This window comes from Cucumis melo, chromosome 12, assembly GCF_025177605.1.
Source record: "Cucumis melo cultivar AY chromosome 12, USDA_Cmelo_AY_1.0, whole genome shotgun sequence".
Taxonomy (NCBI): Eukaryota; Viridiplantae; Streptophyta; class Magnoliopsida; order Cucurbitales; family Cucurbitaceae; genus Cucumis; species Cucumis melo.
The window spans coordinates 25,511,935-25,536,629 of NC_066868.1; the positions used below are offsets into that span (position 1 = coordinate 25,511,935).

At 34.9% G+C, this 24,695-nt stretch overlaps 7 protein-coding genes and 2 non-coding genes across 13 annotated transcripts; 5 read left to right on the plus strand and 4 right to left on the minus strand.

Moving 5' to 3' along the window:
* Nucleotides 1-3,610: 3,610 nt before the first annotated feature.
* Nucleotides 3,611-3,692, minus strand: TRNAS-UGA (transfer RNA serine (anticodon UGA)). The gene has a single exon. It is a non-coding gene; the product is annotated as a tRNA-Ser (tRNA).
* Nucleotides 3,693-3,733: 41 nt separating this feature from the next.
* LOC103484512 (thylakoid lumenal 17.9 kDa protein, chloroplastic) lies at nt 3,734-5,922 on the plus strand. Its single transcript, XM_008441625.3, has 4 exons — nt 3,734-4,082; nt 4,252-4,366; nt 4,470-4,539; nt 5,570-5,922. Exons 1-4 carry the CDS (start codon nt 3,790-3,792, stop codon nt 5,791-5,793), a joined length of 702 nt encoding a protein of 233 aa, XP_008439847.1. The 5' UTR covers nt 3,734-3,789; the 3' UTR covers nt 5,794-5,922.
* Nucleotides 5,923-7,168: 1,246 nt separating this feature from the next.
* LOC103484504 (protein transport protein Sec61 subunit gamma) lies at nt 7,169-9,413 on the plus strand. The gene is made up of 3 exons (XM_008441602.3): nt 7,169-7,387; nt 7,495-7,615; nt 9,200-9,413. The coding sequence occupies exons 1-2, from the start codon at nt 7,294-7,296 to the stop codon at nt 7,608-7,610; spliced, it is 210 nt and encodes a 69-aa protein (XP_008439824.1). The 5' UTR covers nt 7,169-7,293; the 3' UTR covers nt 7,611-7,615; nt 9,200-9,413.
* A 422-nt stretch (nt 9,414-9,835) lies between these two features.
* On the plus strand, nt 9,836-11,458 carry LOC127144301 (uncharacterized). 2 transcript variants are annotated; one of them, XM_051080111.1, is made up of 3 exons: nt 9,836-10,501; nt 10,600-10,756; nt 11,268-11,458. In XM_051080111.1, exons 1-3 carry the CDS (start codon nt 10,487-10,489, stop codon nt 11,456-11,458), a joined length of 363 nt encoding a protein of 120 aa, XP_050936068.1. In that variant the 5' UTR covers nt 9,836-10,486. The 2 variants fall into 2 exon arrangements, with proteins under 2 accessions (XP_050936068.1, XP_050936067.1); XM_051080110.1 differs by having other exon boundaries at nt 9,836-10,191.
* LOC103484495 (uncharacterized) lies at nt 11,367-13,465 on the minus strand. Its single transcript, XM_008441590.3, has 3 exons — nt 12,950-13,465; nt 12,742-12,838; nt 11,367-12,637 (listed from the first exon to the last, which is right to left on the minus strand). Exons 2-3 carry the CDS (start codon nt 12,823-12,825, stop codon nt 11,696-11,698), a joined length of 1,026 nt encoding a protein of 341 aa, XP_008439812.1. The 5' UTR covers nt 12,826-12,838; nt 12,950-13,465; the 3' UTR covers nt 11,367-11,695.
* Nucleotides 13,466-15,440: 1,975 nt separating this feature from the next.
* Nucleotides 15,441-16,259, plus strand: LOC103489024 (glucuronoxylan 4-O-methyltransferase 1). The gene has a single exon (XM_008448013.2). The coding sequence runs from the start codon at nt 15,441-15,443 to the stop codon at nt 16,257-16,259; it is 819 nt and encodes a 272-aa protein (XP_008446235.2).
* A 517-nt stretch (nt 16,260-16,776) lies between these two features.
* Nucleotides 16,777-21,075, minus strand: LOC103484440 (TITAN-like protein). 4 transcript variants are annotated; one of them, XM_017044205.2, is made up of 8 exons: nt 20,588-21,075; nt 19,752-19,878; nt 19,191-19,503; nt 19,014-19,090; nt 18,508-18,562; nt 17,879-18,306; nt 17,645-17,701; nt 16,777-17,162 (listed from the first exon to the last, which is right to left on the minus strand). In XM_017044205.2, exons 1-7 carry the CDS (start codon nt 20,851-20,853, stop codon nt 17,693-17,695), a joined length of 1,275 nt encoding a protein of 424 aa, XP_016899694.2. In that variant the 5' UTR covers nt 20,854-21,075; the 3' UTR covers nt 16,777-17,162; nt 17,645-17,692. The 4 variants fall into 4 exon arrangements, with proteins under 4 accessions (XP_016899694.2, XP_050936069.1, XP_008439800.2 ...); XM_051080112.1 differs by lacking the exon at nt 17,645-17,701 and having other exon boundaries at nt 19,752-19,851; nt 20,588-21,073; XM_008441578.3 differs by lacking the exon at nt 17,645-17,701 and having other exon boundaries at nt 19,752-19,875; nt 20,588-21,073.
* Nucleotides 21,076-21,107: 32 nt separating this feature from the next.
* Nucleotides 21,108-21,188, minus strand: TRNAL-AAG (transfer RNA leucine (anticodon AAG)). Its single transcript has one exon. It is a non-coding gene; the product is annotated as a tRNA-Leu (tRNA).
* An 83-nt stretch (nt 21,189-21,271) lies between these two features.
* LOC103484432 (uncharacterized) lies at nt 21,272-24,441 on the plus strand. Its single transcript, XM_008441497.2, has 9 exons — nt 21,272-21,532; nt 21,753-21,828; nt 22,026-22,065; nt 22,503-22,561; nt 22,743-22,780; nt 22,987-23,050; nt 23,188-23,241; nt 23,450-23,551; nt 24,093-24,441. Exons 1-9 carry the CDS (start codon nt 21,348-21,350, stop codon nt 24,153-24,155), a joined length of 681 nt encoding a protein of 226 aa, XP_008439719.1. The 5' UTR covers nt 21,272-21,347; the 3' UTR covers nt 24,156-24,441.
* The last annotated feature ends 254 nt before the right edge of the window (nt 24,442-24,695 follow it).

Consider the following 24,695-nt stretch of genomic DNA (forward strand, 5'->3'; position numbering starts at 1 on the left):
CATACGAGAATTTCCGGGCAACTGGAAAAGCAGGCCCGGCGAGAGGAGAATGAAGAGAAGTAATCCGAACAGAACCGGTGCCCAGTCCAACATTGCTTCGGTTCGGTTCCGGCTCCGACGCCGGCGACGAGGAGTTCAATAAGTGTAAAGAAGGAGGTGGTTGGTTTATAATTTTGCATCGTATTTATAGAGTTCCTGTTGAGATCATTTGGTTTGGTTTTAAATTTTCCACTGCCGTGGCCCTGTCTCTCTGTTACCGTCTCGACTGATTTTTTTTTCTTTGAGGGGGTAATAAAGTTCAGTTCGCTTTATTCATTTCGTGTGTAAGTGCGATTACTTGAAGGATTTAGATTTGGATTTGGGTGCTTTTGCTTTTGTGTTTTTGATACTTATTTTGTGTTCCACAAGACCCCTTCTTCGCTGGGTTTCGCATCTTCTCCTTCCTTTTTCTCTTTCTCTTGCCATTATTTTAACATAAATGGCGCTTCCAACCTTTTTCTTTTTCACTAGATTTAGAGACAGTCGTGAATAAAGCTATTAGAATAAAAATGAGAATTTTTTTTTTAGAATCACCTCAATAATGGTTTATTTCAACTGTAAGAGTTAATAAATTAGAGGCAGATTTTGTTATATTTTTATTTTTTTTCTTTCAATCTTACTATACTCTTGGTTATTATCCTTACGACCGTTGCTTTTTATAATTGTTGTTGGAGAAATTATAAATGTTGAAAATATTTACGAGATATAACATAATTTTGGAATTTATCAACGGTAGACAATTATAATGTCATATGTCTATCATCGATTGATTTTAAGATTTCTTTATCATTTTCAAATATTTTAGTTCATTTTGCTACTTTTGAAAACAACCCAATCTTATTGTTGTTACCGATTTATTTCGAGTCTTTTTTTAATCACGGCTAAAGTTTGACTTGAAATTGTTTTAAATTGAATCAAATATTGAACAAAAGTTTTTAAATCTATGAACTAAACTTAAATCTAAATTCATAATTTGAAGACTAAACACATGACACTTTGATATTTATACACTAAACTTTAGAGATAAGAAAAGATGTTTGTCTTAAATTTAATAGATCAATTTAATAAAAAAGTTAATAATTAAGACATTAGGTAAACATAGATCAATTAGATGAGTTAGTGGTCAAAAGACCTTTAGTTCGAATCTCTATCTTATACCGATCATTTACCTTGCTTTTTAAATTTGGTGTGGAATTATTATAGTTAGTTAATTGGTTTTTCTATAAAAATAACTTTAAAGTATAATCAACTTCACTAATCAAGTATCTAATATTATTAGTCCCTAGTTAATTTTGAAGTAGATAACCAACTTTGGTTCATATGTTATATATAACTTCTTTCACCTAATGTTCGTTATATGTCATGTGACACAATGATACATATATTATAAAGTTATATGATCAAATTCTAAAATATAATATAAGTAAATTCATTTTGTTTTAAAGACTTGAACATATCCTAACTATTTAGGATTAAGATTTCAAACAAACATACATGTAAATAACTTATAATCGTAAATCTTAATCGTTTAGAACTAAGATAGAAATTTATGCCCTTGATTTATTTTTGTCTATCAACTAGGTAACGATGATCTTCCTTTATTTATATAATCGTAAATCTTAATTATTTTTCTTTGTTAGTTGAATTTTAAAGCAAATTTAAATGGGCTCAAAATAATACTTAATTAAACAATGAAGAGCAGAAGAACAATAAGGGAGTATGGGTTAAGAGTCTAGAAACTATATAATAATTAGAAGTATTAATTATACAAATGATTTGGTAATATGTAACAGAATAGACTATATATATATATATATATATAAATACAGCAGGAAAATGACAGATTAATTTGGTAGGAGCCAAAGTTCATGTGATGTAATTATATATAGACTGATTTGGTGGGCAGTGATATTGCATTGCACAACATGAAAAGATTGCGAAATGACTGAGATAGGGTGCACTTGTCGGTTGGTGAAAAATTATCGAATAGTTACCAATGTTGTAATTAGATTCAAGATATTAACATACATAACAATATTTAAAATCCAATATAAACATAGTTCTATTAGTATTTATATGTACTCGTGGACTTTAATATTATTTTTAGAATTGATACAATTATTAATTTACAACCTCAAAGTTTAGAAATATAAATTGATATTTATCAATTTAATTTAACATCTATCCTAAGTTTTTCTTTTAATTTTGTAATGAATGGCCTAAATTTTGGATGGTTATTTGTTTTGTTATTTTTTTTAAAATAATAAAAGATGAATATTTGTCATTGTCAAAACGCATTTAAAATAACTTAGATGAGAGATAATAATAACATAGATGAATATTTTTTTTGTATGTACAACAATTAATAACATAGATGAGAGATAGAATGTTAACAAGTATTACTTGAAAACGAACAGTAACAACACAAAAAGAACCTATTTAATCATAAGTATTACCCTATTATCCCCCCTCAAAACCAAGTCATGAATTTTGATTTGAGTACGGTTCAACAGATAAGCTGTTAAGACTATAGTAAAGCATCAAAAGTTAAAAGTTTGTTAACCTCGAGTTTGTGACATTTTCTTGAACAAAATCAATGAAGGTTCGTTTCAACATATTTAGTACAACCATGATAAAAACGGATTCATTGTTAGCTAGATTGTAAAATGAATAATGAGGCAAAGAAGTAGAGGGGAGCTTGCAGTAGTAGGAAAACATATAAGTCGCAAAGTACTATCAAATCCAAGACATTTGGTGCAAGAGCTCAATGTTTATCCTCCATTGAGTAACCTAGCATAGTAAATCGTTGATCAGAGCGATCACCTACCCAATCAAAGTCTACAAAGACAAAGAGTGCATGTCAACGAACTACAATATTTAAAGTACAACCTAACAAAAAGGGTTTCATGCACATGTATAAAAACCATTGGTATGTAGTTAATTGAAGATAGTAGGTGAACCCATATCTCGAAACACATGACTGCAACAGAAGAATTATTAGATACTCATGTAAATGTTAAGGTACTCCAACCATGCGCCTAAGCCTTTGACGTCATCACCATCCCAAAATGGAGAAACTACACAGAAAAAGAAATAAAACATGGTTCACCATCCAAAACATTTCAAAAATATCTAAAGGATACTTTGTTTGATTAGGAATTCTATTATATTTGCAATGGACTTGCAATTCAGAAAAAAAAAGTAAAAGCAATCAGGTCAATTATGTCAAATGCAATATGGAATTGATGTATAAGAGAAATATTCACATTCACATATCTTTATGATATTGTTCACATACAAAAATGAAAAAATGTTAAAGGAACCATTAACTCTTCTAACAAAGATAGGTCAAGCTTATACAACAAAACTGCACTAAAGCAAATGAATAATAAAACTATCAAATCAGACGTGAAAAACTTACTTATCTCTTCAAAAAAGTTCCACATCATATAATTACAAAAATAGTTATTTAAATAAGTAATTATAATATACAAACAATTATAAATTTGACCCTTATAATTCCAAGCTATATTAGATGGGCTTGAAATTGGGCCTTCAAAAAATACAAAACCGTCGACAGCAGGGTTCGAACCTGCGCGGGCGAAGCCCAACAGATTTCAAGTCTGTCTCCTTAACCACTCGGACATATCGACCTTATTGCAATAAAAACCAATTTTAATCTACTCATAATGTTAAGCATTTGATCTTCATTACTTGGATAAGCAACACGATTGAAAACAGAACCAAAAAATGAGTTCGCTCCAATTTCGCCCTCTACTGGTTTCGCCATGGAAGAAGAAGGACAACAACAACAACAAGAACCAGTACCACTCCCCAGTCTCTGTTCCTTCCATGTCCGCTCTTCAAAATGTAAATCACAAGCCCATTTTCCTCTCTCATCTCCTTTCTTTCGCCCTCTCCATAACCCTAACCTCACCATTTCCTTCTGTCGCAATCCCTTCTCTTAACTCCCTCTCCTCTCCACTTTCTCCCACCACTCCATTTTCTCAATCCAAGAACCTACCAACCGGACTGGAAAATGGGTACGCTTTGAATTTTGTAATTTCAACTGCTATTGTTCAATTCTGTTACTCGTTTGTTTGTAGTTTCTGACTGCCCTAAATTTGCGTTGGTTTTTTTCAAGTTTTCCATTGACAATGTAGCTAACTGCATCTTGGGGTTTCCCCAATTTTGTTCTCCTTGATGTTGCAGGAAAATTATGCCCTGCCCATCAACCAATCCCTCTTGTGTTTCCACAAATCCCAAATCATCTTCTTTTGCTTTCCCTTTAAACATTCCTGATAATTTCAGTGGGAATCCAATTCAGGTTTTAGTTCTCTGAAAGCTGAGCATGATTTAATGTTCTTCATCAAAATAGGGTTCTCTTGGTGTTGTTGCTTTTCATGTTTCTGCTCTACATTTATTTGCAGAAACTGCAAGAAGCAATCCTTGAAACACAGAGGAATCCAAAAATTCAGATGGTGGAAGATACGCCATATGGTAATTGAACTGAACCTATTAATAGCAGATTTAAGCTTTGCATTTCAGATTGATATACATATTTTAACTACAATGCAGAGATAGAGTTGAGAATGGATTCTATTTACTATAGTGACCGTTGGCTTATTTTTGAATTCAATAGTGCCTTAACATAAATAAGGAAGTAAATCCTTGGCTGAGTTATAACTTCTAAGTTTGATTTTTGAACTCTCAAATACAGGCGTGAGTTCCTTAAAATTCCGTTGTTATAACTAACAAATACACGGACCTTCTACACTTTAACTTTAACAATGATCAAAAGGTAGAGGATCTATCCAGCAGAAAATTGAAAGCTTGTAGACAATGAAGCTCAAACAGTTCTTTTTTTTCTTTTTCTAACCAAATGTCTGCATTAGACTTGTATCGGACATGGATAAATCTGGACACCTTAGACACGTGTCCGACATGCTAAAAGAAGTGTTGGGATTTTTTTCTTCTAATATAGAAAATATTAACTCACAAAATAGGGAGAAAAATGGAGATTCTCTTATAGTTTGAATCCTTATATATTGATCAATCCTAATGTAATAGAATGACATCATATCCTCTAGTTATAGCCAACTAAATCTCTATATCGTAAAATTTCATACATCGATAATCAACTTAACTTGTGTATGTTTCTAGTGAAGTATATTTTGCATGGATGTTAATTTAAATGTATTTATCTATAAAGAAGTGTTAATATATCATACACACATATTTTATATTTAAAAGAAGTGTATCCCAAATATATTTGTGTCCAATTATTTCAGAAATTGACGTGTTGTTATATCCACGTCGTATCATGTTCGTGTATTTCTTAGTTTGTAAATTTATTCGATGCAAAATCAAGAAGTTCAATTGTTAATTTCACATACCGATCAAGTAGAACTTGGAAAGTTTACGACCTACATCTACCCTTTTTGGATTTCACATAAAAATTTGGAGCCTTACACTTAAAAGGAGAGTAAGCTTATGGCTTATAAAACAAATGCATTCATGATTATGACAGGTCAATATTTAGAAGCTGAAGTAGATGGGAACTTTGGTCGAGATGTGATTGAGTTTCTGGTGAAAGGAGATGTGGCCGCATACAGAATCATGGCTACAAAAGTGACTTATGTGTATCCTTTCACAACTGCTTTAGGGGATTCCAAAGGACAGGAAGAACGAATGAGGAAGATCATAGACCAGTTGCATTGGTATTCTCCAACCTTCGATTCCATGGATGACTAATACAAATCCTCTGCTTCTTTCTTTATTCTTTATTTTTCTTCCCTTTTCATTTTTACTCGATCTGATTAAACTCATTTTCAGCCGCATTTATTTTAGCCATCTATAAAAGAATGTTCAACTTCATTATTATTCATCTTGTTCATATATGGTGAGTTATTTATACCAACTATTGTTTGGAAATTATGTTTTAATTAATCAAAACTTATGCTTAGCTCTACTTCTTGAATTCGTACTAAGCTAACAATTTATACGTGTATCAAAAACATTAGTGGTTCAAATTCTCGTGTTGAAATCAAAAGCTCGGATTTTTTTTTCCTCTCATGAATAATAGATGGTACTTTTTCATGGTTTCTTAATAGTGGATTTAGCAAACAGTGGGTAACTATGGTCAAGAACTTCAATAGGTAGTCCTCAGTATTCGATTAGTTTATTGTTTAATTTTAGTTTAATGACATTTTGGTTGAGAGATTCAAACCATTAATTTTTTTTATCTGAGAATATATGTCATGAACAAACTAAAAACTAGAGAGAGATGAAGGATTGCTGACCAAAAAAAATTCATGATTTTCATATTCTATTGAACTAGACATCTCAAATATTCAACTTAGTACGTGTATGTTCAAAGTGGGTATAATTTAACTGACATAATTTGTATACTATTGTCGTCGAAGTTTGATTTTTACACTCATATATGGTTAAAATATGAAAGAAGGCAAATGTGAGCAATGCACAACCATCGACATGAAGTACAATGAAACTGAAAAATTGTGATGCATTAAGAAAATACTTTGATGGAACGACATAGGGTGGGAGAACCTCAAAGTAAAAGAGGAAATCTCATGGGACTTGTTTTGGAAAATTGATCGAACCCATTCTTCTCCTGTTATTATACCATAAACATCTTAGTTCAAATTTTGAGTTAGTTTTTTTTTCGAAATTCTTTCGCTCAATTTTTAAGGAAAAAAACAGGTGGATTTCTTATTTTTTTAATAAATGACATTTTTCGAACATTTTTTTCCTTCTAATTTACTAACCTAACTGGATTGGAACAAACTATTCGTTTAATTTTTTAAAAAAGTTTATTACAATTTGATAGAAAAAACGAGAATAATTATCACACACACAAAAATCGATAAACAGTAAACAGACTCTAAATTGATACTCAATCAATTTAAACATAAAATAGAGAACAAAAATTTAGCTTATTACCCTCTAAAAACATCCTAATAACTTTTGATTTTTTTTTTTTCCGCCGTGCTATTTACCATACTTTAGCCTCAAGCAAGCACACAATGGTCGATGATTCAGGGGTATTTTCGATATTTCACATATTGCGACGACGCTCATCAATTTTGACCCAATCATCCCTAGTCTTATAGCGCTCAAAGTATTTCTTCCTTCCTTATTAACCCCCACGCGGCCACAATTCGTTCAAAAACCGCAAACCAAATTTCGCCAAAAACATTTCTTTTGTCGACGCTTCCTTCCCATCTCGGAGCCATGGATGCCGTAGATTCAGTCGTTGATCCTCTCAGAGAGTTCGCCAAGGACAGCGTTCGCCTCGTTAAGAGATGTCACAAACCGGATCGCAAGGGTATGTTTCTTGTTTTCGCATTATATTGCATAGATCTAATTCAATTCAGGTCTTGGGTTTTTGTTTTTCCTTTCAATTTGATTTAATTCGACGATTTGGTGGTGTAGAATTCACCAAGGTTGCCGTTCGTACCGCTATTGGCTTCGTTGTGATGGGATTTGTAGGGTTCTTTGTCAAGCTAATCTTCATTCCGATCAACAATATCATTGTCGGATCTGGTTAGTTTAGGTATGCATCCAATTCAATCGATCTTCTATTTTTTTTCTTTTCGATCTGACTTGTATTGGTTCTGCATAGCATCGTGGTCATACTATTCAAGATTTCTGCAATTATGGAATGGATCGATAAATTTTTCTTAAATTTTCGTTCGGTGCACGCGCATGCAATATCTTGCAATTCTTATGACATTTGTATTCCATGCATGATTGATTCACACGATTGACTATCGTACGACTAGCGTGTATGTTATTTATATCATAATGTTCCTAAAACTCAGGACGTTTTAGCTCCGGATTTAGGTTTTTTCTTTCCAAGATGACTCTGGTTGCGATTCTAAATCGTTATGAAACATTATTGTAGAAGTACATTGATTTTTGTATGTTAAAACTATAGATTTTGTATTTTTCTAAATGCCTAAGGTAGTTGCTTCCTGCCTTCATCGTCTTTGAACCTTAATTAGCATCATAATAAGCTTTTTGTATGGCATGCGTCTTGGATAAACTTAGAAAGGAATTATTGTACCGGACAGCAATGACATACCTAGATTATGAACTGCTTGTGGATTGTTAGCATTTCCTCTACTCGCCCCGTCTCATAGTGTGCATCAACATTCTATCGGACTAACATGGAACACATTTGTTGGTTAGAATAAGAGCAGGGGAGAGCTCATTGAGAACGAGTTGGGCAGATTCCCTCTTATTTGTAAACCAAAAAGGCATATATCGAGAACTTAAGTGTTTGTAGTCTTTGTCTCATTTGGGTTATGGAAAGTGATGGAGGCTTAAAGTGTGAAGATATTAAAGCAGAGGGGTATCTGTGAAAGGAGTGTTCAGTTTGTTGAAACTGAAAAGTTGTAAGTGAGAAACTTCGGAACCATTGTAAATGAACCGGATGCATGTTTGGATTGTACAAGGATTGATGGATGTAATTGTTAGATATGTGTGAATGAGATTAATAGTAGTACAATATGAATTTGAATTCCCATTAGGCAACCCAAAAGAAGAGCATTAGAATGACAAGTCAGAGAATAAACAATTAGGAGTTCGGATTCTGTATTTTGGAATGGCACAGCAACAAAATTGTGAAACCCGATCCTACAAACTCATGCTTGCTAATCAAATGCTCCTTTAGATTATGTAGCTTCTTTTTTAAAAAAGAAAAATATATTGAGCAGGAGAGAGTTCCTTGGTTGAATTTAGCATCTCTTTTTATGCTTTCCGTAAAGTATTTCAGTTCACAATTTGCATCTTTAGTCCGTATTTTGGGACTATCAGTTTCACTTAATTTGTCAAGTTATAATTGCTGATTGATATTTCTCACCTAAGATCTGCTTGCTTTCCTTAGTGACATTCATGAAATTATGTTCATGAAAGTGATTACTGGTTTTATCATAATATAAATGTACATTCAATTCAGTGATTAAACCCATGGAAGTCAATTTATGATGTTCTTGTTGCTTCTTGCTAGGGTAGAAATTTGTACCTTTGTTTTTAATACCACAAGACCCTGATCTTTTCAAGAAGAATATCGTCAAAAGCTTACAACGCCAGTTAATTTATACCCCTAATTTCTTTTTTGCCAATGGATTTTCAGGTCATGATGAAGTACGTAGGTGATGGCGGCTGGCGTTTACGTTTAGTGCAACCTGTTTTCCTTGAGGAATACTGAGCATTTAGGTCTCCTTTAGAACTTTTAAACCCGTGTGCGTAAATTGAGTAAACCCCAGGATATATGGAATTTTCCTGTCATATTGATGAACTCACTTTCTATTTAAATTTCAATGTTATAACATGTTCTTTTAATCAAATGTTCTTTCTGGAAATTTGTTCTTTGAAAAGTGTCTGTATCCGCGTTTATTGCTTATACGGCCAAATGATGCCAATCCAGTATAGGAGGATGATCGATCGAGGAATTATTTTGTTTCGAAAGCTGAGTTCTCTTAAAATGGACTCGCTATGTTCATCTTAGAATCAAGATAGAGAGCTCTAAATTGGTTCTAAAAAATTGTATGACATGTTTTGGTAATTCACAAATTGTTAGGATTTGGTAATTCCATTGGATGCAATAAAATTTCAATTTGATCGACCCTATAACAAGGAAATCAAGGATTAAAAAGTTCATTTTTGTTACCAACTTATCCTTCATCACGATCCAAATGCTATGCCCTTTTGCAATGCCTTCGAAATTGAAGTGCGATTGTCTTTTTGGATTTGTAAATGTTTTTGGGTTAAGTTCTCTTATAATGCTTTTAAGAAGTTTGGTGGTGAGGAACAAATTCTAACTTAAGAAAATGCACATATCAATATCATTTTTAGTTCAAAAGTGGTCTACTGTATTCAAAATCGAATGTGTATGCTAATCGTGAAATCCGGAGAGGATTTAATGCTCATTTTCCGGTGAACATGAAATCTGATTGTTGCTTTTGGAGTGACATTTTGATCACTTTCTTGGCCTTCGTATTAATACTGATTCAGTCGACATTCAAGAAACAATAAACAACGAGCCTCATATTTTACTTTCCTTTTTGCATATATGAGCTAAGAAGCACTGAGCATTCACGGATGCTATACAACACAGACATGGCGGTAGGTATATTAAATAGCATCTGATTTGAAACTGATGTAGTCATTGATTTTTCAAATTGGAGTAGCTCTCCCTTCCAGTATGCGTCTCAGGTGTTTGATAAATTAACTGATGTGAATTCCATTGAAAGTACTTGTTTATTAAGGAGCGTTTAATGTAGGCTGTTGCTTAGTTTTATAAAAACAAGAAACCCCAACAGATGTGAGCTTCCTGATGCGATAGTTGTTGACATTGACTGCACTATAAGCTTTGAGTTTAAGAAATGCCATGGAATAGCCACCGAGATATTTGTGATGAATGGCCAACATTGGGGTATAGTTCTTCAACGGAATACTATATGAAAATGCCGTATATCTTGAAAACTTCTCAAGCGAGTCTGATATTTTTTTAATATGCCAATAACTTAGCAGATGTTTGAGAGATTCCTTTTGCTTGTGAATATGGGAAAAACTCGACGGAACGAGAGCAGTTGTGCTTTGTTGAGCGTGATCATGCCTTATCAAGAGCTTCTCTTGCCAATGATTCTTGCCAAGATCAGTTTATATGTTGTGTTCATCTGCTGCTGTGGTGGGTAATCATTCCATCTTTTTCATCAAGTCTAGCTTGTTTAAAATTTTAATGGCTATTTAGTTTTTGCTTTTTGAAAATTATCCTTATAAATATTACTTTTATCATTTCACTTTTTGGATTCTTTGTTTAGTTATTTCTTAGAAGTGTTCTTTAAATTTAAGCTTAAGTGTAGTAAAAAATATGTAGCTTTTAAGAAACTTGTTTTTAAGTTTCTTAAAATTTAGCTAAGAATTGAAATGTTTACTAAAAAAGATGGAAATTATGGAAGTGAGAAAACAGATAATAAAAAAGAGGATATGTTTCAACCCAACTGACTAGATGTAATAATTTCAAGATTTTTTTTTACTCAAAACACTAAAATATGGATTGTACTACAAACCTGCACAAGTTTGAGGATGCATTATTGTTCAAATCCACTTTTCCTGTCAAAATGAATTTGAGTCTAAGTATAGCTCTTGAATGGACTAGAACTCTGTAGTAAAATCATTCTATTTCTTTTCCTGGAAAGGAAAACATTTGAAGAGTTATTGGGAGCTTCTATCATCAATCTCATGGATTCAGGTTTCTACAGAGTTGGAAGAAGCATCAAATGTTGAATATGCAATTAGGAAAAAGAAAAAAACAACTCCTACGTTTTGGCTAACATTTATACAAAACTTGTTACAAAACAATAAAGATGGTAGTTCATATGTATGCTAACTGAACTCTCAAACTTAGCTTGATGACTTTGTTTTTGCTGTCATTTGAATTCTGATCGTGGTTATTTTCTCTTGCCATCGTGCTGCTTCACTTACAAGAATCAGTTCAAATTTATTTAGTATATATATCAAGGAAATTTTAGTCTCTTACAGTTCAAGAGATGCTAAATGCCATAAAATGGATTTTACAATCAAGCTTAAGCATATTCTTGTGCATGGTCATTTAACAAAATGTTAATCATTCAGCTGCTTGAGTTGATGCCATTGTAGTATCAAAGGATTTCTTCCTGATTAAAAGACAAATGATTCTTGAGGGATTTGCATGTGTATTGTCAAGACTACACAACACAAAGTCAGGCCTGTGTAGAAGAGGGTTTAACCGTTCCCCACCAACAACAAATGCAGTTGCGTCTAGAAGGACGTGCCAAGAGTTCCTGTGAGCCTCCGAAACCCAATGCAGTGAGTATCGAGTCCCATTTACGTCAGCTGGATAAGAAAACAACCCTTTAGGACTGTGCTTGCACTTCCTTCTGAAGTACTGACTAAGTTGAGATCCTTTAATCCTCAAATCCAACCAAGTTTCTGGCGCTTCTATCACTTTGGATTCCTTGAAACTAGCAAACTCTTTAATGCAATCATGTTCTTCTCTTATAACTGTCATGTAGTAGTTTCCTCTGAAAAATGGATAGGCTTCTCCTACTAGCATCATGGCCTGCCTATAGCTTGGAGTGAACAAAACAAGGTACTCTTCATCAGGCAATCCACAGTGCTTTAGAACTTTGTTTTGAGCTTGAATTTCTGGGATAGAGATGAAACTCCCAGGAAATGAAGACTTCTTGTTGAGAATGTCTAACAATCTTGATGGTTCCAATTGGGTACCCTCCAAGTTAGGTAGATTGCTTCCAAAGGATGGTGTCGAAGACTCTCTCGGAATATTTCTAGGCGACTTTCGCCAATCGTCAGCCATGATTTGATCTGTTGGCTCCTCATCGATGCAAAGACAAGAGAGATCTATCTTTTCTCCATCTAGCCCTGCATACTGTGGGTACTTGGCCAATACATATTGTTCTACATATTGCCTTTCTGCAGGTGTTATAGGACCTGACCATCTGAGATCAAGGCCAGTAAGGGTCGAAATTGCCTCGGCTATGATATGAGGAGGTATCATCGTAAGTGCTTTCTGTATAGAACCCAAAATTCAGCCAAATTAAAGCAATTATAATCTCAGTTTCGAAGGACAGAGGTAAAACTTGACAACTTTTCTTTTGGACAAAGAAAATTTACCTTGACCCCCATGCTACTTGGCCTGAAAACATCTGCTGGCTTTGCTTCTGAGGCATTGTTGGATTCTTGACTTTCACCTTCCATGAAGGCACAGTTCCTTGTAAGAAGTACAGCCATCATAATTTTGAGATTTTTGAAATTATGAACAGTGAGTCAAATGGGATAGAGAGAGTGATAGATAGGAAGGGTTGACACAAGAAATTCATACCTGAGATTCTACAAGCAAACTAAACTGTTCTCCAATGTTCTTTCTCAAACTAGATTGCTTTTCTATCTTCTCCCCACTCTGTTTATTTTCTTTGAAACTAGCCCCAATCTTCAAATTTATTTCCTTTCCAGGTTTATGATCATCTCTTTAGATGATAGCAAAAACTGATAAAAGAAACCATCAGGTTTCAAGAGAAACACTCTCAAAAAGGTAATTGCTTATCCACCCCAAAAAACATCAGCTTTTGCTTGCAGCAGGGGAGCAGACCATCTATGAAATGGAAAATTCCATGGCAGAGATGATAGAAAAAAAAAGGAAGAAATAGGTAGCAATTAAACAAGTCAAACCGAGAAGGACCTGCTGTACATGTCTGATTGGCTTCTAAATAAATTAATAAAGCCCACTAGGAACAACAAAAAAAATATTTGTTTGTTGAAGTTCGAGAAGACTACGCCAAATTCATTGAGGCATTTGTTTTACTTGGAGAGGTGGATCTGAACGAGACATTCAAGGAAAATTCAAGCCAAGATGAGTAGAAAATAACCAGACAATTTTACTATTCAAGTTTAACTGTAACATATCTTGATTGATGTGGTATAAATCTAAATGGATTGAATATGAAAGATCAAATATTTCAGCCAATCAAAATGTACCAATTATCATTGTAATGGTCAATAGCTTGATTCTCTATTCTTATCATTGTTGAACTAGATAGATGAAAATAATCTAGTTCCCTTCCACGAAAAATGTCCACAAATGCCATTAACCCCTCAATTCTTCATGGGGTATTTGAAATTTGAGAAATGTTGGTGTTCATTTGAAATATCTTGTATAAGAAAAAATTTGACGGAATGGAATCTTTGACATCCAAGTTGGTTGTGCAAATACTATGAACTATGCTCATTACTTCTTATCTTAGTGGAGTTAGAGTGATTGAACCCCTAGTCTCCTAATAGAAAGTATATACTAACTTAGATGAACTATTCTGAAGGTGGTGTCATGTATCATCTTATTTATTAAAAGGAATCAATCAGAATCAATGAAGGTAAACAGGACAAGGTTGAAACTGGTAAAAAAAATTAGGGTTCCTCACATTTTATTTTATTAAGTGGAACTTTTAGGGATATTATTTTTTACATGTCTTAGTGAAGAAGAACAATTGACGTTAGTTATATGTTGTATAATTGAGGAGAGAGAATATGCTGTTATGAGATGCTCAAACAAACATATTTACAAACAGACAATCGTCATATGATAATATTAAAATCCTCATCAAAGTTTTTACACTTGCAATTTGACATTAAATATTAGCTATCAATTGAATGAAGACTTGGTCCTGGACAAAACCTGAGTTTCCATTGCTTGTTCTTTTCTATTCTACGACTTTAATTTATAATACCAAAATAAAAAAAGGGGTTGAACTTTATTTGAACAGCTCACTTTTAATGTTTTTGATGTTATAATTTAATTTTTCCCCTTTGAGTCACTTGTCAATCAGCTCTCTATCGTTACACCTTTTGCTTTGGTACTTTCCACGAAGCTTCCCCTTGAAAATGACCATTAAACTGGAATTTCAGCCATTGTTTTGTTCCTAACTTCACTTTGAGAAGCATGTCCCTGCACATACATTCATCAGTTAATAGATTGAGTGTAAATTGTGTGCAGGCCAGATTTTGTATTCTTTCTGGCTATTTTTGCCTTACCTTCACCCTCTTCTTCAGCTCGCCGCCTTCGTTTAATCGACTTTCTTTTTCAACAGGGTCGGTGAACAATTGTGACATGGTGACTGATGGTCCATCCTTGGCTATTTAAGATACAATGTACATCAGAATTCAGTAAAATGGAGATCAATTTCCAGCCTTATATTCCAAGGGTTTGAATTTATCATATTTTGGTAGTCATTTTGAGGAATGAATGGCAAAGTATTTCCATCTTTGATAAGAAGAGCAGAGAAAAGAGCAAAAAGTTTGAGAAGGTCAAAATGGACGAGAATGACCCAGCAACCACTGGAAAGCCACCTTCAACTCTACTCATAGCCACCAAACGGGCTAAAAAGATGACAGATGTCTGAATGAAACCCTAAGTCCCCATCTGAAATCAATGATTGAAATGACCAAATACACTTTTGAGGCTCCGCAGTAGCCATTTTGGATACCTCAAATGCAAGGTTGTAACCACAAAAATTAGCCCAGCCGACTGATAAATACAAAAAGGTAATGCTTTAGGAACAAGCAAAAGCATTCTTATTCCACACTCAAGTGGGGATTAGGCAGAACAACTTGCACCTAGCAACACCCCACCAGTGCCCCACTAATAAGAATAAGATGGTGGCTCTGATGCGGCTGAAAGCAAACAGTAAAACAAAATGCTTCCAGCAGTGGAGGATTGCCACTCACTTGTGCCATCAGAAGCGCTTTCTCCCCCCTCTATCTCACCTTCACAGCAGTCAATTCCATCGGTAAGCTTCACAAACAGTAAAGGAAGCAAGAACATGAGTTTTACAAGAAACAAACTCCTACCTGTTCTCGTCTTGATTCTGTCTAGTCTCTCCATTCTCAGACTCGTTAGGATTGCACTTACCACATCTAATACTTCTCCACTTCTAGCAATTGCATTGCCTCCAAAGCTTCAACGCCCAAAATCAGGGTTCTCAGAGAAACATAATAGAACCTCAGCAAATGAAGCTGCCATTTCAGGGAAGGAATTCAAGCTTCTTTCAAATCTGATTGCTGAAAAGACGCCCTGCAATCTCCTTTTCTTTGGGATTGAATCACAGTACCTTAACCTCTCAGCAGTCAATGACGGTGGAAACAATGTTTTTCTTGAGGATGATCCCTACAAACTAAGCACATTCAAAGTCAACTCAAATCACACACGAATGTACAAAGTTGATTACAAGTTTCAAGCAGAAAAAGCTTACAAGTTGTTAAAGCATGCAAGAGGAAACAAATCATGTGCACCAGACTCAGGGCTCAGGAATTCGTCAAAGTGCAAACTTGCCTTGACTGATCTTCCAAGAGAAGTTTATGAAGTCAAATGGGATGTGGTGGTCGTGGATGGACCAAGAGGAGATAGTCCTCAGGCACCAGGAAGAATGGCAACAATTTACAGTGCCGCTATCATTGCAAGAGAAGGGAACACCACTGATGTAGTTGTACATGATACAGATCGTATGATTGAAAAGTGGTATTCTTGGGAGTTCCTTTGTGATGAAAATTTGATTTCCTCTAAAGGGAAACTCTGGATTTTCAGGATTAGAAATGGGAAAAATTCGACCAGCTTCTGTCCTGACAAAGTCATTCAGCAATGAGATCACTTTTCCTCTGAGCTGAAGATACAGAGAAACATGCATTCAATCAGTCCCTGGGTAACTTCTCAGCAGCAACTGGAAAAAGATGAAGACAGGAGATATGGAACAGCTGCTTGGCCACTGCAAAAGTAAAACAAATTTTGAAGAATCAAATTCCGGACTGTCACAAGAGCACACATTTTCTTTTAATTGTTTAGCATATTGACATCAAAATAGTAATTATACCATGTAGATCAAGCCGGGGCCAAGTACAGGTTGGTCGGGCGTTTGGGAAAATGTTCTAAAATAGTACTTAAAAGTTAAAACAGCGCACAAGGAAACTATAATATTATGACTAGCATACATAAGATCAAGATTTACAGCCTCGGTTTGCCCAACCGGCATTGCTGAAGAAAGCCAAAAGGCCGTCATCAAGCTACATTTTAACGAAAAATAAACTTGTTTCAGTTTACAACTTCGGTAGCAGCAGATTTTAGGAGCCGGTGTTATAGCAATAGCCAATAGGAAACGGAAAACATGGAGCACGCAAACTTTGTTTTGCAATTAATTCCAATACGCAGAGTGGCCCAACGGTAGTTAATCCTGGGCAATGTTCGTTAAGGAAATCCTGTTCTCAATTACCACTGATATCTCAAAAAATTCTTTTAGCCGACATCTTAAAGAAAATTAATGTCATGTCTACTACAACAAATTTGAACGATTGTGAATAAAGTAATGAAGAGGTGGCAAATCGGTCAGCCTTTAAAATTTCCTATCAAACTCCAAGCCTCATTCTCTTTCCAAACTGATCTTTCAAAAGGATTGTCCATGTACAATAATTCTCTAGATGAGAAGTTTTGGAGAATCGTTGTCTTATACACTCGTGTAATTGGCAGCATCTTCCTTGTTCTCCTGGTCTCTTCGCTGCAAGAACAAAGATAAATCAGTCTAGAAAGCAATCCAAGTCACTCTAACTATAAAAACAAAAAACGAGAGAGAGAGAGAGAGGGGATAATGAAACACGTAATCCACAAAATGGCACCAATTAAAAAGCCGCATGCAGAAAAAACCAGAGGTATTCAAGATACAGGAAGAGAGTAGTTCAGAACCTGTGCTCCCCATTTTCTAATCATTCAACCACCTTTTTCTTTTCTTTTTTTTTTGTGTATGTATTCCTTCTTGTGTAGAAATGTAATGATTAATTATATTGGGGAAAAAACCACTTTTTAGGTATTCTCTTGCTTTCTTCCTCTAGTCACCATTTTAGTCTCAAGAAAAGCAGAGAGATATAAAGAAGCTGACTGGACAAAATCCTAGGACACCTTTGTATTAAAAATTTTACCCAGATTTCAAATGTATAACTACTCGATGGAAATACGTAGAACATAGAGTGCTCAAAACATCACCTTTAAAATATTGTCACGTATTGGAACTTCCCAGTTCCCACTACCTTATCAGCAAAACTAGGTCCAGTTGGGAAATACATGGTAAAATAGCATTTTATAAGCAAAATATATAAAAACATAAATAAATATATATATATGAAGGAGATTTTAACAGTAGAACAAAAGATGTTTCATAATGGTAGATATAAATTGAAACATCAAAACTGCATTAAATATGATGAAAATGGGGCTGACCATCCGTTTGCTAATGTACGGCTGAATATTGACATTTGTTTCAGGTGAATTTTCGACCATCAGCAATTTTGATTTCTCCTTCTCAAATTCTTTTCTAGATTCTTTACGGCTACCAGATTGCCATACCCTGCCAAAATTAGGAAGCCAATTCTTGTCATCATAGCTTTGGACAATTTCTCCTCTCTTCTCCATTTCCAGCTCCATCTTTCTTTTTTCTGCCCATGCAGCTCCTACCCGTTTGGGATTCAGTTTTTTGGACTTTGCAGATTCCTTCAAAGAAAAAACACCACCTCTGACCATTGGTCTTATTTGAACATTAAACCCACTATCTTCAGGCTTTTCAAGCCAAGGAGGCAACATCCCAGAATGAACATTTCCTCCAGAATCTCCAGTAACAATACTAGAAATCCGAGTGAGGGTCTGAAAACCTAAAGAGATATAGCAAATAGATGGAAAACACATCACTACTATACAGTTCAGAATTTAAACGAAGATATATTCACAGTATCAAATTAGGTTAATTTCGATAGTTTCTAATTTTTCCTTTTAGAATTATTAATAAATATCAAGACTATGTGAAAGAGTTGAGTAACATTACAACGAGAATACGATTTCACAAAATTTCATACCCTCAGGATGGCTTTCTTTGTTCGCAGTTGTTTCATTCTGATGCGTCCCGTACATCTATATCAAGTAGGTTATGCATTTACTAGAAATGTCAATAAAATAATTATGCATTATGAAAAAGTAACATACTCGTGAAGAAAGACAAGATATAATTTCAACTGGAGTACGAAGATGTTATCTAGCAACAAAGAGTTGATTGTCAGAGCTACATTTATTACAATAACAGGATGTCATGCCACCCCATTCAATGAAACCTGCAGGCTTCTATAAATGTTTGTTGACACGTGAAATTGACAAGATCAAGAACTGAGAAGAGAAATTTAAAATAACAGTAATAGCAGTAGTAATGCCCACACACACTCTTCAGTTAAAGGAAGCCCCACCAGCTGCCACCGCCTCCATACCAAAAAAAAAAAAAAAGTGGAAGGCGTTCTAGTACAAAAACAGCGCTACTTCATAGTAAATACAGAACTCCACTTCTCCAGTAGAAGAGAATAACCAAACTTACCCCCTGACCACTGGATTGACCATTAGCAGTGCATGTTCTACCACTATCCAGTTGATAATGCTTGTTGACCTCACTAACTGAATCACAGAGTGTGTTACACATTTGTACACTGTTTCAGAACTTCAACGACCGACAAGAAATCAAAGACAAAAGGTGAAAGATACAGGGACAGCTTACGTGTTAAATTCTTTGAGCTCCATAGATGTGCATCAGAACATGAGCCGTCATGCAAAGAAACAGTGGTATCATGTGGAAACGAGACCGAATTTGAAACATCAGAGGATCCTGAATAGGACGAATTGGATACCTGATACTCATTTGTATAACTGTGTAAAGGCAAAACACTAATTGATGAACTAGATTCAACAGAGTGGATATTATTATTCCCAAAATTATCAAAATTTTCATATTGGACTTGATTGTGGATATCATTTGCAGGTCCAAGACTGGATGAAGCAGATACGCTTTGTACTTTGCACTTCTTCTCCCACTGTAATCGACAATCATTGATTCAAATTAATAGACAGTCATGACGCTCTGTAGAAATGAACTTCTGTTTTCTCATTGTTGTTAAATCACATGAGAAAGAAGAAATCGGATAGGATGTTATATTGATATGTTTGTTTCTCTTTGTTGATTCAAGTGAATATAAGAGAACTAAATATGGTTTGCATGATACACCTGGATAATACAGTTCAAATAAATTGAACCTTATAAAAAGTAAAGGCTCATGGTTACCTTAGCTACATCAGCCTCCAAAATTCTATAACTATCTAGACGTTCCACATCACCGCCATACTTCCAGAAGAAATGCTTCAAATTTTTCAGATGATCCGCACTGGCCAGGTGTTTAATTGCATTACTACTGTTAAAAAATCTTAAAGCATGAGATAATGAAAGAAAAAACATGAAGGATGAAGTGTATAGATTTCTTCATATTAGAAATAGAGATAGATATACATGAAGAATAACTACACTGCAGTGAAGAAGGGAAAGAAAGAAATGATCAATGATCAATGTACCCACCAAGTCTAGAAGTCAGCCAACAGAACTTGAAAAATCCTCCCCATTACATGTTAATTCTAATCAGAGATCAATTGCAAAATGTCATTTTGAAAAACCCCAAGTAAGATACACAAAATCCCGAAGCTCTCTAATTATACCCTTGAAAAAAGTTACAGATATACTACACTATCACTAAAGTACAATAGCCTTACTAAATACAGTCGAAGGGTCTCTGTGAAAATTGTACCGCATGCTTTGCTCATTAAGAACTAAAAACCTCGGGTTCAACACCATCCTAGGCTTCTTGGAATTCTTGGATGGAGATGAACCACAAAAGTTTTGGTGCTTCGGAAAGAAACCACCCGGACCTTACCATTGGAGGGCTTTTCTTTAACCCAATTATTTATCATGGATTTCCTTCCCTCAATTGTAATTGCTAATTAAAGGAGTTCAAAAGTAATTAGCATATAAGCTAGCAGAGTTGATTCCCAAATTTCCCAGCAAAGCATACACATGAATCGTAATTATTTCAAGAAACAAGGAATAATAAATAGCCAGCGGATTAATACCATGCGAAGGAACTATCAGTCTCATCAACTTGAACATCGCAAAAGATACACCAGAACCGATTGTGAGAAGCAAACTCCGGGGAGAGGCGAAAAGGAGTTTTGAGAAAAAAGCGAACGTCGGACAGCTTGATCTCGAACCGAGATAGAAAAGAAGAAAGAGATTTTTTGTGGTTGGGAAAATATTTATGGCGCTGGCCTTGGTCATGGTTTAGCTTGCAAACGAGGCAGTACTCGTATGCGCTCTTCTTTAGCTCCTTTTTCTTCATATTATGCACCGATCGTTGTTCATGCCTCACAATGGCGACTCTGAAACTAGGATTTCAATCGACCTCTTCGAAAGGTCGTATTGCTTCCGCGGATGGAGATGACGGAAATCCGTCAGAGAGAAGTGGTACCGAAATTTGGCTTTCGCGGGAAATTACGGGAAATTACGGCTTGTGAGACGATGAAGATGAACGGAGATCTAGTCAGTCCGAATTTAATAGGAAAAAACGAAAAAAAAATTGAAAAGATAACAAATTGTGGAGAGTGGGATTTGAACCCACGCCCTTTCGGACCAGAACCTTAATCTGGCGCCTTAGACCAACTCGGCCATCTCCACTTGATTGATATCATTTCACCTTTTATTATATACAATTGATATAGATATGCCCGCCTAAAATTTCCCGCTTAATTTTTTGGGGACGAAGCTCCGAACAGAAATAATAGTAGCGGCGTTGAGTAACCGGAAAGCCATTTTTGGCTGCTGACTCTCAGGACCATGAACTCCCGCGATCTTGCACTCGTTTCCACAGCCGCTGTACTGGGTGCCTTCACGTCAGCTCTTGCTTGTCGCTTCTTTTTCAATCCTAAAAAGCACCGTTCTCGGTTTGATCTGTCGAGAAATGGCGCTCTCTTGAACAACGGATCCTCACAGTGTCCTTTTGATCCTTCCAAACGCGAAGGGTCAGAAAATTTCTTATGCGTCTGCTTTCTTGTTCCTTTAGATCTGTGAATTTGAATCGACCGTTAATCCCACTGGCATTAACTTTGTTAGGGTTTAGAGTCTTCAGGATTTTATTTGTTTTTCTACTCATAACGCAGTCAGTTTGTGGTAGTTCCTCTATTTTTCATGTTTATTTTTGTTTTTATGAACTCAGTTTTGAATTTTGTGAATTCTTTGCAGGTTTTTGTCTTGGGATGACTATTTCATGGCCATTGCATTCCTGTCGGCCGAAAGATCGAAGGATCCCAATCGACAGGTGATTATCATGTCCTTATCGAATTTGTGTATTTCTTTCTATGAGATTGTTATAGACCCAAGGTTCTCTGTTTTAAGTGTCTATGCTATTAGTGTTTGTACAAGGTTGGAGGGAGGATTTGTGCACCATCAAAACCCGTGTCCCCTTATTTATTTATTCATGTTGTTTAATGTTTGGATTTATGGTCAATGGTGCAGGTTGGTGCTTGCCTGGTTAGCCAAAATGGTGTAATTCTTGGTAAGTTTGCTTCAAGGTTAATATATGGCGTTGTTGGTTACTTGCTGTGTGATGTGAGACAAAGTTAATAATAAGAACTGGTGAGCAGTAATAGCTGATGTTTGTAATTATGGACTTAAATGCTTCTCAGTGGTAATTTACATGGACTCTTTCCGTTGAGGTTCGATGTTGAAATCGCCAAACCCCATGTTGCACTAGAGGAAGATATGAATGCTTTAACTATAACGAGATGAATTTGTAGGCAATGCACATCAATTGAGTATGTAATGCCTGATTGTACATAAATTTCTCTCTTCATTTCTATATTTATGTTGTAATAAGATGATGTCTGAAAATTTCCCATGGTCTATCACTGTTAAAGTAGCCTGTCATATTGAATTGATACAGTTAACAAAATCGAAACTCTAAATTCTTTTTTTTTTTCTCATCTGTGATAGGCATAGGATATAATGGGTTTCCAAGAGGATGCTCTGATGACCAGCTTCCTTGGGCTAAGGTTAGTTTTTCATGGAAAACTGAGTTCTTGACTTAAGGTGCGTTTGAATTGACTTTTTAAGTGTTTACGAACACTTCTTTTATCCTTATAAACACTTTTTAAAACACTTAAAAAGTCAATCTAAACGTGCAACTATTAACAAGCATCTCATTGTTATTATTTTTTTCCTTCTTATGTTCAGAAATCAAAAACCAACAATCCTTTGGAGACAAAGTATCCGTAAGTTTACGAATATGTAAGCTTTTTTATTCAATAAATTTCCGTCTACTAGAAGTCATGAAATTTTAATTTCCCTTTAAGTTCATTTGATTGCTATATGTGCTGAATCTTCGTCATCATAGATCACTGGCCTAAAATTATTTTACTTTCTTTCTTATGATTCATATTTCAATCCCGTTCTTCTTGTCTTTAAAATTCTTTTATAGTTATGTTTGTCATGCTGAAGTCAACGCCATCCTAAACACAAATCATGCTTCAGCCAGTGGACAGGTATGCTGTTTTCACCTGCCCTGCATCTTTTCGAAAATTCTTTTCTTAAGAAAGCAAGGTTTCACATAGCCCGACACACATTCTATCGATATTTGGATGCTCCTAATCAGCTCTTGGTCTCTTTGTAATCTTTGCAGAAGCTTTACGTAACCATGTTCCCTTGCAATGAATGTGCAAAAATAATCATTCAGGTCTGGTCATCATTTTTATTTTCATCTTTATAAGCAATTAGGCTTAGTTTGAGGATGAAAGACGGATGCTTTCGCTAAAACCATATAGGAGTTTGACTAGAAAATGCTATTTACTCCACAAACAGCAGTATTTGTCCCCTGATACCGACAATTTTTTTTTTTTTCTTTTTAACTACTTCATAGTACTAACTAGTGGACTTTGTTGCAGTCTGGCGTCTCTGAAGTTATTTATTTCGTTGAGAAGAGGATAAACAATTCAAACGTTGCATATGTTGCTTCTCACAAATTGCTATCGATGGCTGGTGTAAAAGTAAGTCTTTCTGTTAGCCTCCGTTGTTCTCCACTTCATACCTTATTATGTTGCATCAAGAATTAAGCTATATCTGGGTAAAGAAGTAGCAAGAAATTTATTATTTCATTGGACCTCTTAGACCAACTTTCTGTTACCCTTGGTTGTTCTCAACTTCAAATCTTATAACATTGTATCAAAGGATTTAGCTATATCTTGGTGAAGAGAAGTAGAAAGGAATTTATAATTTCATTAGTTCTCAACTTCAAATCTTATTACATTGCATCAAAGAATGTCCCTATAGATGGGTGAAGAAGTAGGAAGGTATCTATAATTTCATTAGACCTCTTAGACCAACCCCTATATTTACCACAACTAGAAACGCCATGTTTTCCTCTTTAGATGGTGAAGTAAAATTACTTGATGTTTTCTTGTAGAATCTTTATGAAAGCCAGAAGAGCGAATTTGTGTTCATAATGGAAGATTACAGACATAGATAACTTGGAAGTTTATCATCTCCCTTGTTAAGTGACTGATGTGGCCATTCAAATTGCTAATGCAGGTGAGAAAACACCAACCCCTTTCAGATCAGATTCTGATTAAGTTCGAGGATCCTCATACATGAAAAGTATACCTTCTAATTCTTCATGCGTCTAACTTCCATTCACGCGTTCTTGTTCAACATTGAAACTGGACGCTCTTTATCGATTTGGTTCCATATGTTGACCTGTACGGAATTGTAAAAATACCTCTACGAGATAGGAACAGCAAACTATATAGTAATGTGTTTTTACTTGTTTACAGTAAAATGCTAGAGAAGGGAGACAGACTTGGAATATATTTGAGATTGAAGAATAACATCGTATCCAATTTAATAATATGTGGATTATAGTGTTGGTGATTGTGAAGCATTTGAAATTTGCTATTGGTACACTCTTTCCTAAAGTCCATTCGTATAATTTCAAATTCAACCTATGTTGCGAACGTTCAAATTGACCTTTTATATTTTAAATGAATCTTAAATTTGATCTTGTGAAATTTTACTTCAAAAGATTAGTATATTAACATTTTCTTTTTAAAATATTGAAAACATATTTCCATTTGAAGGACTAAACAATATTTTTTAACCAAAATTCTAAATCTTTTTTTCCTTAAACTCAGTTTT

Bases quoted from the DNA above. Each gene is read 5' to 3' on its own strand.
- LOC103489024 (XM_008448013.2), top strand. From the start codon at position 15,441: ATGAGTTTTACAAGAAACAAACTCCTACCTGTTCTCGTCTTGATTCTG.
- LOC103484504 (XM_008441602.3), top strand. From the start codon at position 7,294: ATGGATGCCGTAGATTCAGTCGTTGATCCTCTCAGAGAGTTCGCCAAG. The intron at 7,388-7,494 runs GTATGTTTCTTG...TTGGTGGTGTAG, and splicing joins TCACAAACCGGATCGCAAGG to AATTCACCAAGGTTGCCGTT.
- LOC127144301 (XM_051080110.1), top strand. From the start codon at position 10,168: ATGCTATACAACACAGACATGGCG. The intron at 10,192-10,599 runs GTAGGTATATTA...ATAACTTAGCAG, and splicing joins TATACAACACAGACATGGCG to ATGTTTGAGAGATTCCTTTT. The intron at 10,757-11,267 runs GTGGGTAATCAT...TTTCCTGGAAAG, and splicing joins TGTGTTCATCTGCTGCTGTG to GAAAACATTTGAAGAGTTAT.
- LOC103484495 (XM_008441590.3), bottom strand. From the start codon at position 12,825: ATGGAAGGTGAAAGTCAAGAATCCAACAATGCCTCAGAAGCAAAGCCA. The intron at 12,638-12,741 runs GTAAATTTTCTT...GGTTCTATACAG, and splicing joins CAAGTAGCATGGGGGTCAAG to AAAGCACTTACGATGATACC.
- LOC103484440 (XM_008441531.3), bottom strand. From the start codon at position 20,853: ATGAAGAAAAAGGAGCTAAAGAAGAGCGCATACGAGTACTGCCTCGTT. The intron at 19,504-19,751 runs GTAACCATGAGC...TGTCGATTACAG, and splicing joins TGGAGGCTGATGTAGCTAAG to TGGGAGAAGAAGTGCAAAGT. The intron at 18,563-19,013 runs GTAAGTTTGGTT...TACTTGATATAG, and splicing joins GTCAATCCAGTGGTCAGGGG to ATGTACGGGACGCATCAGAA.
- LOC103484512 (XM_008441625.3), top strand. From the start codon at position 3,790: ATGAGTTCGCTCCAATTTCGCCCTCTACTGGTTTCGCCATGGAAGAAG. The intron at 4,367-4,469 runs GTTTTAGTTCTC...ATTTATTTGCAG, and splicing joins TCAGTGGGAATCCAATTCAG to AAACTGCAAGAAGCAATCCT. The intron at 4,540-5,569 runs GTAATTGAACTG...TGATTATGACAG, and splicing joins GGTGGAAGATACGCCATATG to GTCAATATTTAGAAGCTGAA.
- LOC103484432 (XM_008441497.2), top strand. From the start codon at position 21,348: ATGAACTCCCGCGATCTTGCACTCGTTTCCACAGCCGCTGTACTGGGT. The intron at 22,562-22,742 runs GTTAGTTTTTCA...TCTTATGTTCAG, and splicing joins ACCAGCTTCCTTGGGCTAAG to AAATCAAAAACCAACAATCC. The intron at 23,051-23,187 runs GTATGCTGTTTT...TAATCTTTGCAG, and splicing joins ATGCTTCAGCCAGTGGACAG to AAGCTTTACGTAACCATGTT.